Source organism: Hyposmocoma kahamanoa, unplaced genomic scaffold (assembly GCF_003589595.1).
Source record: "Hyposmocoma kahamanoa isolate Upper Pololo Valley unplaced genomic scaffold, ASM358959v1 100021, whole genome shotgun sequence".
NCBI classification, from domain to species: domain Eukaryota; kingdom Metazoa; phylum Arthropoda; class Insecta; order Lepidoptera; family Cosmopterigidae; genus Hyposmocoma; species Hyposmocoma kahamanoa.
Genome location: NW_020653200.1, coordinates 597006 through 607994, shown reverse-complemented (window position 1 = coordinate 607994; position 10989 = coordinate 597006). Strand labels below are relative to the sequence as shown.

The 10989-nt window shown below is 36.2% G+C and overlaps 1 protein-coding gene across 10 annotated transcripts in view; it reads left to right on the top strand.

Annotated features, from left to right (window-relative positions):
* The window catches only part of LOC113226789 (protein phosphatase 1 regulatory subunit 12B), an 80480-nt gene that overhangs the window by 46857 nt on the left and 22634 nt on the right, over window positions 1-10989 (top strand). For 8 of the 10 annotated variants that reach the window (XM_026459734.1, XM_026460096.1, XM_026460028.1 and 5 more), the window contains 3 exons: window positions 4169-4340; window positions 5236-5384; window positions 6455-6514. In XM_026459734.1, coding sequence (XP_026315519.1) covers window positions 4169-4340; window positions 5236-5384; window positions 6455-6514 — 381 coding nt within the window. The remainder of the gene's footprint in view (window positions 1-4168; window positions 4341-5235; window positions 5385-6454; window positions 6515-10989) is intronic. The other 2 variants (XR_003310183.1, XR_003310185.1) reach the window with 1 other exon arrangement.

Below are 10989 nucleotides of genomic sequence, written 5' to 3'. Positions count from 1 at the left end.
TCTTTAAACCATAGTTTTTTATTATATTTTTAAAATTTATATATGGTAACCATAGTAACGATTTTTATTCATGTTGTCACTACTTTGCTATGTGATATCAGAACACTGTTGCTTGTTAATCTACGAGTTTGAAGTGCTGTGTCTTCACCGCACATCAGTGAAACACAGCGTGTTTTTGGGACGCCGCATCTAGTACGAAAATGCAATATTTTTCTGTGTATACCTTAACATTGCAATTGTAATAAGATGCAATATATTTGTTTTTATTCCGGGGGCTAGAAAGTATATTGTTTGATTTACGCTTCTCATAGTTAATTTCGTAATATCCGCTAAATTCTTGAACTTTTATAAGACAAAATAGTGCGCATTTGACCTCCATCTCTCCTGATATAAAATTGGCAAGGAGCATTCGCACCTGTATAATGTCTATTTACTGCGTCATAGTCTTCGTGGACCAAATCTGGAAGCAGGTAAATGTTACTCCATAGCCCTACGCTATTTGAATATGGAAGCGTAATGCTTTGGACGAATCTTAGGTATATTCACAGCTGGGGTGGGCTTCAGCCTACATCTTGGTTCCCCAATGAAGGAAAGGGGAAGGCAGAACTGCTCCTATATATGTGTTCACATACAGGATTATTTGTAAAATACTAACAACCTCACAGGACTTACTAACATTATAAACAATAACTTTTGTTCCATGAAACAATAACTTTTATTCCGTGACTTTTTAAAAAGAACAATAAATTTTGTTAAGTGTAGAGGGCTGGTTACTTATTATTTTTGTAATTTAAATTAAAACAAAATTCTTGACAAATTAAACGCGGTTTATTTAGCACAGGCAAGAGACGAACAGTACAGAGACAATTTTGACAGCAGTGAAATTTATACAATGACTTAGATTTACATACATTCAGCCTAATTTAAAGCTATGTTGAAAATTGTATTTAATCTAATATATTGAATTCAAGAACCGACTAAAAATAATATAATGTATTCAACAAATTTACCAAAAATAAAGTCATTTTTGTTGTACAATTTGACACTTTTTACATTTGTATATGGTAGAATAAGTTAAAATGTGCAAATGTCCAAATGTCCTCCGTGACGACTCCCACCTTCCTACCGCACAGAGTTATTATTGTTTAGAGTGACCAATTTAAATTTATTAATTTTTGTATGAAAGCAAAATATGATGAATAATTAAAATGTCATGGAACAAAAGTTGTTGCTTATGACGTTAACAACATAATCGTGCGAGGTTGTTAGTATTTTAAAAATAACCCTGTATACAGGGTATAACAGAAAGGTGTAGTCGTATTTTCAACGTCATATTTCATTTCGTGAAATTTCGTGAAACTCAAAATACGCATTGTATGGCTCTTGACTTGCAACTGCTAAACATGTACATATTTTTTCTTTCATAACACAAGGTGGCCCATTTACAATGTGCCAAAATTCATTATTATTAATAATGGACTGGAGGCTCAATACCTTATATCTTCTCGATCAGCGGATATATGCGCGGTAATTGTACTACTTTCCACTGTATTAAAATTGTATGTAAATACCTACGTGCACATCCAAACCAGAGCTGGCAATAAATTGATATTATTAGAGTGAATATTTCCGGATTTAAATCGCGTATATTTGTTTTGTCACGGTTGACCATGCGACCTGTAAAGGGCCCGAAACGTCGGTTTGGTCACGGACCATGGGCCAAACAAGTATACGCGTTTTAAATCCGGAAAAATAGTTTCATTTCCTATGTGTAACAATCGCGAAAACCTAAGAACTCGATAATAATTGTGTTGTTTTAATATCAACCTAAGTGCAACTGAAAAGGATTCAAAACAGCGTTAGCGTAAATTTGCCGCATTTCGTTTGTCGGGGATTGGTCGGGACCAAACGTACCGATATGAGTATATATTCCACAAAAGATGACTTGATTTTTTTGTAAATTTTTTTTCAGTCAGTGCGAGTTTATTGTTTTTGTTTTTAACGCGATACAAAAGTAACCTAGTATTATTGCTTGGCTGTTTTTGAAATTTTTTAATACGCCGACATATATGCTTAGAGGATAGAAAAAAAATATATATGACAATAAAAGATCATCCATTTAACTGACACTTCTACTTCCTATAAAAAACAATCGTTTCATTGGTAAAAGGATAACCGAACTTAATGCGTCAATATTAAAACTCAACAGGATAACTTTGGTTTTACTAACTAAATAATACGGGAATTTTAGTAGAATGTAATATTCACTCTGTTGTATTATTATTTGAAGTTTAGGTTAACATATTCTGCCTGTTCTGAACTCTGCTGATTACCAATATAAAACTCGTGTGTCATGTTGCCCCGAATGATTTCGTTATTATAGCGTCCTCGACACGGTGTCTCCAAGGGCACCTTCAAATTTGACGCTTATAGAAGCCCTGCAGTTGCGCGGCTGTAGCGCTTCAGTAATTTTTAGTTTACTTATTGTGACTGCAAAAGTGGCGCACGCGTGTCACGTCAGCGGCGCTGCAACTGCTCTTCTGATTATTGTTTGAAAATCAGTAATGCCCCGGCTGCACCGTCACAGTGGTGCCACTGCAGTATTTTTATAAGCATCTAATTTAATTTGAAGGTGCTCTAGCGCGCAGCAGGGTTTTCGTCGACCATTAAAAAACGAATTCAATAATACAATTTACATTTTTTTTTTGCCAAAATTGATAGAGTCATTTTGTGTGTTTATTACACGTGACGGTATTTTTAGAGGCGAAATCTAAATATACCTACATTACATATAACCATGTAATTGCGAGTGTACGTCAAAAAAGTCGATTAGGACACCATGTAAGGAATTTTGGCAAATACGCATCACATCAACGTACGCTGAGTTGCCTATACGGATTCCAGTAATTTGTATGAGAAGTCAAAAAATATACTTGTTTCCCTACACGTTGTTCGCATTAATGAGTTTAGTATCCTTAAAGAGAAATCGATAATATTTTTACATTTTGTATACTTTCGTAGGGACTCGCTGTTCTTCATTTGTTTATTCATAAAAGCACGTTTCCTATCGTTTGTGATAACATTCTTTTAAATTTGTTACTTAAACATTAAATTATACTCCGCCTACCCACTTATTTAGCTTTTGACATAATAATATGCATGCCTCTGAAGTTCCGCAATTATTGACATACAACCATAGACAAAAAATGCAATACTTCTTGGACTCTTTTATTTTTAATTTTAGTGAAGCGACGTGCTCTTTAGCTCCGATATTTATCGAGCGCACAGATTCAAGTTGATAAATTTTGGTACCTGTCTAGTACATTAAAATGAAATGAAGTAAATTATACATAACTATAGTAAATTGTTATTGTTTATTATAATAAACCGTCGGATTCTTCTCCATATTAACGGGAATCACCACTTGAATCCTCATTACCATTAATTATTAATTCTTGAGTACACAAATTGTCAAACATAACACCACGATCCCAATCTGACAATATCTTTTTTTAAACCCGCTCACATTCACGATTAAAATTTCTTCGTAAATAAAATCGATTGTTATAAAAAATCAAATCAGAAACGCATTAGGTCATCACTGATTGATTGGAATTCGAGCTGTCAAAAGTTAAATAAATGGTTAGACGGAGTATAATTAATAAAGTAAAGTCAATTTGGCCCGGGTATACATAGTTTACCCGGGCCAAATTGACTTGGGAACTATTTATGTGCAGCCTGATCTTTTAACTTCGATTTTTTTTCCTCTTCCCTCTAGGTTTTTTTGTGGCACTTGCTTTTGTTGTAATTATTGAAATTTTCTTGTTGTTGTTTGCATTAACGATAAACTATTTTTTATTGTATTTTCTAGTTATTGCATACATTTTTAAAATATGGATACAGTTTTTTTAGGTTTTCGTATTTGTATGTTGTTAACTAAATTATATTTCGCGTGTATCTTTCATCCGTTTATTCCCGCTGCTGTAGTTTAGTCAGCTCAACAAAATGGTATATTTCTCGTTTGTGCAACAGTTAACAAGTAGTTTGAAGGTTGTGTTCAATTTGAACTTAACACGAACTACTTAGTCGTATAACCAGCAAGATTGGACAACTTGAGACGACCTTTTGAGAGTAAATGGCTGTTTATTAACAAAAACGTTACGTCTAGTTTGAACTGGAAGACGCGGCTTCGACGCCTTCGTTGCGGCAGTTGCCGAGTGCGACCGCGCCGCCGGCGGCGGCAGAGGCTACGGTGACAATACCGTTGCGCCGCCCGCCCTCCGGCTCCGCTGCCACCACTGTGGTCTCCACCCCTGCCGGCAAAGACGAAAGTCGCACAGGTAGCTATAAATAACTTAGCATAAGCTCAGCGAAAGTTGGGGCCCTACTCTGGAAGCACGAAATACGTAGTTACGGCCGTTTTGTCACTATGGATGCCCAACAAACTTGAGTTTCGACCGGGGCTAGAACTAAGAATGTATGACAATGCGATTTGACAGTTTCGAACTTTCGAAGACTTTTCGTTGACGGATTTCCATCGTAGTCCCGTAAGTTATCCATAGTGGGAAAACGACCGAAACTACGTGTTTCGAGAACAGGGCCCCGGAGACGAACAATATCAGCAAGACATTCACAGATACATTGACACGCAAACTTTATAAGTGAGATGCTCGTTTCACATTTCGGTGCTAGATCTATAACAGTGGTTTCAATATCCCCTATTTCAGTATCTTTTGAGCCTTGTCCAAATAAATAATATAATAAATATTAGACGATATGATCCAAAAATAAGGAACTGAAGTTATGGAAATCGGAAACAACGACGTACAAACACCCAGACCCAAGACAATATTGAAAAGTTTGTATGTTCCACATTGGCCCGGCGGGGATCGAACCCAAAACCTCAGAGATGACTTCGCCATGAAAACCGCTGTGCAAGTCGCTCGACCACGGTGGCCGTTATTAAATACGTATAGCCCTATAATGTTAATCCTATTTTTGGCAAATAAAAATATTACTTAGATTTAAATTTCAGATTTACAAGTTGTGTAGTAATTTATGTTATTTATAATTATCTCAAAATAGTCTCGTAAGTAGTTGTCCTGTCGAAGTTTTTCATTCGTTACAGAGTTCTTTGAAGTCGCACAATTAGTACCTCAAATCCTTATTTACCTTGTAGCTGTTTACTTTAACAGCTTTTTATATGAATATTACGTGCCTTCTGCTCGCGTGCAGCTGACGAGGACAAGGAGAGAGAGAGCAGCTCGGAGAGCAAATCATCGAGCACGACGTCACCAGCGAGCACGCAGGCCGCGCTCAACGTGATCCAACGCCGCCGCCGTCCCAAGCGACGTTCCACCGGCGTCGGCCATGTCGACATGGAGGTAAATACCTTTTTAGGCTGCTTAAAAAAACGTTGGAAATAACTATAATATACTTAGTTACTTCAACTATAACAATAATATGCGAGTAAAAAGAATAAAAAAATTATAATAATTTATTTTCAAGTAGAGCTTCGCTTGCTGTAATGTGATGCACGTGACATCATTTATATGTTTTACTCATGGTATTCATAAAAATAAAGATAATATGCACTCTTCCATTTAACGCATTGGTGTACAGTATACATAATAATACGTCGCACAGCACTTCAAAATGTGAGCACGTGTATTATCATAATATGTGCTAACTTCTTCGTGAAAGTAGGTTCACTGCGGTGATTCAACTAGGCTATGACATCAAGTTTATGTTGTCTACGTGTATTCTTTATTGTGAATATGAGCTATACATATATAATTATATTTACTAGTATAATTATATTAATTAGTTTCCTATGTAGGGTATCTTAGAGACTCTGTTTAGGAAATAAGTACGACCTATGGCCTTCACTATCTTTAGCACTCAATTTGTGTAAAATTAAACGAATAAATACATTAACCTCGTGCTCGAACAGACACGTTTTCTAAAAACACGTATAAATACGAAAATTGGCTGTATTCCCGACTCCGGTGACGAATGGATCACTGACAAACATAATTCGAATCTGTCCATTGCGAGCCAAAAAGTGCGCGCACGCGGGTTTCCGGTGTAACTGGACTGTAAGCAGATCTTGTATAAAAAATATTCCTATATTTAAATTTTTTGCGACTATTATCGAAAAACGTATTCGTTACGATTGCTTGCTCATGCAAGCTTCTTAATTTGAAGAGGCTATTCTAGTTTGTATACGAGTCTGTTTGTACTCAGGAAGTCAGGCACGTTTCCAGCGAGAAACTTTGTCGTGTACAAGGACTTTTTCTATCGTTGAAAATAACTCATTTCACATTGGCCAATCTCGAATCTACGCCTACGTATTAACTTCTTAATAAGGTAAACGAAGATATCTCCACAGTTATCGTAATTGTGAAGATTCCAAGACATCATTACAAAGGACTAATAAGGCATTTGTTTATAGGACATCGTGAACGACCGCGGCGGGGGCGGCGAAGGCGACGGCGACACAGAATCAGTACAGGTAAGTCGAAATATACAAGAAAAAGTAATCACTGCCAACTTATTTTGGACCCTGAAATGTCGCGAGTAGAGTTGATTTTTCTTATTCGTGTTCGTGTCACCGCAACATAGGGGACATACTATAACATACAATAACTTAGCCGTTACTTAGAGACGCTTTTGCGTCCATATTGTAATTTTAGCAGGTACTGTACTAGGGAAAGACATTATTCTTTATACTCGCGTAGTGAGACATTCCGATTGAGGTTATATAATCACATCGTTTGGCACTTTAAAATAATGGTTTCATTCCGGTCAACAGATGTGTGCCGGCCATTGACCGGCTATAAAGGACATCATTGTTGTTTTAAAAAAACTTTTGCTCAATGTTATGATTAGCGCGGCCAACCGTAGTGGCGTCTAGGGATGCCATTATCACATGTACATTGTAATCATTATTTTTCATGCAAAAGTGATCTATCGTGTAATTATTAAAAAGCTGTAGTATATCTTCTTAAGCGGAGAATGTAATTTCAATGTGTTTCAGACAGTGACATACTGCAATGGGATTTCTTAATTGTTATGCATTTTATTAACATGCAAGGTTGGGGTAGCGTGTGTATCGATACCACCTACGCACACTACGCCAACTTTATGTTTTGGTCATTTTCTGTTATTTTTTGTAAAAAGTTACATTTATTTACTAATATAATGCTAAACGAAATTTGTGAAAAAAAAATAAAGAAAAAAAAAACAATATCGAAAAAAAATTAAGAATAAAATTTTGAAAAAAAAAGGGAAACATAATAAAATAAAAACAACAGGTCCAAAAATTAAGTTGTCTTAGTGTTCATCATATCGAATCGAGAATTGAAATCGCCTGCTTATTTCTACCAAAAATTGCCATTAATAGCTCGAGGCCAGCGGTCGTGATTTAGCGCTGTGATTGTGGATACTGCATATTCAGTGCTGGTCAGTTTATCTGGCGATAAATACGCGACTAACGTAACTTGTCCCGTAAATTATTATTATTATAACGGAAGAAGAATCAGATGAAACCATATTTTTAAATCTCAAATCGTACGCACAATCTTTCGCTTGATATTAATGCCATTGCGAGCTCGCGCGACAAATTGTGTTCCCGTTGCAGAGTATAATACTCAATTATTACATCAACAAATATTTAAATTGTTACCTCGCCTATCCTCGTCAAGCCAGACCATTTTCACCGCAGTAGTAATTGTTTCGGACAGAGATCGAGAGTAGACCCCCAGGTCGGGACCGCGGCGGATCTCATTCCGTGTATTTATATGCACGACAACAACGACATGCACCCGACTTGCACCCGCTGTCTGTGTTTCACGCTTTAGAGTTATGTCGTTTGACGGCGCGATCAGGTGTGCTTAATATAATTCAATATTTTGGTGGCCTTGGTGGTCTAGCGGTTAACTTTGTGGGCGCTGGATGAGCAGGTTCGATTTCCGGTAGGACGAATTTGGGAAATGAACTTTTGAAATTGATCTACTTAGTTTCGTTACCCTCGTACTCACAATCATCATCACATACAGCCCGAATCAATCTACTGCTGGTAACAGGCTTCTTTTATTTATAGTTCAGGGAAATCCTAGTTATAATAAGATTTAATTGGTGTGCTTTTCTGCCACTATAATGTTTTTTTATTAAAATGAGAAAATAAAAAAAATAAAATTTTAGAAAGAGTCAAGATGAAGCTGACTTAGTGAGTTGTCGTTTAACAATTTAGCTGTCCTTTTCGGGCAGTGATTCGAAGTAGTTGACATATACACCGACTTGAAGAAAAGGAAGAGGTTTTTTGTATGTATGTTACGCGATAACTCCGGCAGCATTTGTGAACCTATTTTGATAATTCTTTTTTGTTGGAAAGAGGGTACCGGAAGAATGGTCCCATTTAAATTTGAAGAAAATTTGGCAAACTAGGGGATGAACACAGATATATATCTAGATAGACGCCGCCAGTACTTTCAATTTGTATGAAAACCGAGCGTGCCACATTTTATGTATCCACCATGACGTCACAAGAACTAATGAAAAACTTCCTTCAATCGTTATAAGAATTGATAATAATTAAATCGATTGATTGAACGGAATACACGTATTCCATTCAATTAATCGATTCAAGTATTTGTTGATTACAAGTAGTCTTAATATTAATATAGTAGAAAAATACTAGAATAAGATAAATTCGTCTTTTATTTTACTTTAAAAAAAATTCAGACTTTACTTTTTAATCGACTTCAAATATTAAAATTATTGTACTTACAGTGAAAAGAGCTTATAATATAACATCTTTTTGTAATACAAGATCTTATCGATTAACTTAAATAATGAAAACGCACCTCATTATATGAACTTGCGACTGTCTTAATTAATTTTACTAGATGGTTTTCTGTTGGTAATTGATCAAATTGATAAATGGCAATACAAATAAAAATGTGTCTGCTGACAAAATTTGGTAAAATCTTATTAATCAGAAGAGGTTTACTTAATGATGGCCACGTGTGAAATTTTTGTTATTTGTTTATTATTTCTCGGATTTCTATCTCTGCTACTCGTTATATTTGGATAACATTTTAGGTGGGATAAACTAGACCACTTTCGTCCTCGAAAGCAACGAACTCATACGTAAGACCAACTCCAGGTTTTTGTAAAGACTGTTAATTCTTTGCATTATATACTTTTTTTGTATTAGTCGTAATACCTAACTGTATTCGGACATTCGAGGCAACGTGCTGAAAAATTATCGAAATTACAGATACTACTGATAATAGATATTACAAAACCGAAAAAAAACCGAGACGTTACGAAACGTTATAACAACAGAGTTATAGAATATTTTTATAATATTGCTAAGGTCATTATAATTTTCGTCCCTTTGTTTTCAAAATCGATCAGAATCGAGAACAGAGTTGCCCAACGTATACATCACTAAATGTTAAATTTGGCCAAAAAAAGCATCACAAATATATCGCACCAAGTAAAAGCCGCAATGTATTACAAATCATGAGGCATGCACTGAGTTGCATATTTGTTTTCTCGAAATTCATACCAAACCAAAATAATTGTTCTGATTACAAAATCACTTGCTCGTGAAAGGAAACGTCCCTGTTTACCCGTTTACCCGTTTACCCACAGTTATGGTGCTTTAGCAGTTTATAATGGCACAATCATGCATTTTTCGCGTTTTCGACTGGTGTTTATCTACGATAACGGTCGAGCGCGTTCTGAAGTGTAGCAGCGGCAAGTAAGTGAATTTCACTTACTTTGGGCACGCGAAACGGTACACTTGCGGCGTCTATCTAGATATATGTCTGTGGAGATGAATGACTGTTGAGGCCGGTTTTTTAGTACTCTGTACTGATATTATTAAAGTTTGTTTTTGTACACTATGTGAAAACTGACGGAGTTCCAAGTTATTTTGTGGTAATGAGAATTATTTCAAAGTACGGCAATTATTTTGAAGTAATGATGTATATAATATTACCGATTAAGCATTCACATGCTCACTCCTCCTTGTCAGAGTAAAGTGAACGGGTTGCAGAGTAATTAATAATTAAAATATTTTAAATTTCGTACTACGAGAGTGGCAATAATGTCTCCTTTTGATACAAAATTGTAATATCATTTGTTCTTATTGTTCTCGATTGTCATTATGTTTGTTGAGTAGGCAGCATCCTTCCGTCGCGACGGTTGCGTTTCGGACGCTGACATCACTGTTGTGTTATATTTAGACGTTATTATTACTCCATATGACGTGCCACTCTTCGTCGGTAGCGTATGGAGAGAACATTGTAATGGTTATTGTAACTAAGCCCATATTACTCATAAAGCTCTTAAGACGTTACCAGATAATCGGATTATCTCGTTATTTGGCACAGATCTCCTGTAAGCCCGGCGCCCACAGTCGGCATGGTTCAGCAGAGGAAACTTACCCTACCTTAAACTTATGCGACCTTTGTAATTTCAATGACAAAGGTCGCAGCTAAAAAATAAGCTGCTACATGCTTAGGGATACCGAATCGGCCGCCTCGGGAAGGCCTCGGCAGTGTTGGGGATGCTTCGGAAGGCTTCGGGACGCCGAGTGTCACTATGAGAGGCGAGGGGAGGTATGAAGAGAAGCTAGGCGCGAGCACAATGTCGCGATGGAATACTTGGGCATGCTTAACGCTGCCGCGTCGAAGATATGGAAAATAAGATATAAAAAAACCTTTTTTATTTTAAAAAAACCTTATTTATTATGTTAGTAACTCAATTTTACTAAAAATTACGCTAGTCATGAATAGAGAAATAGAAACGAAATATCATTTAATTTGTTTGAAAACTATTCTACCAAATCATTGCGGTGACAACTGCGTTACGATTGGCCAACCCGAATCGTCAATTGTTTCACTTCAAATCGACCAGTTTAACTTGAGCTTTGCTATAATTGACGAAAATTGCAAAATTACATATTTAATTACC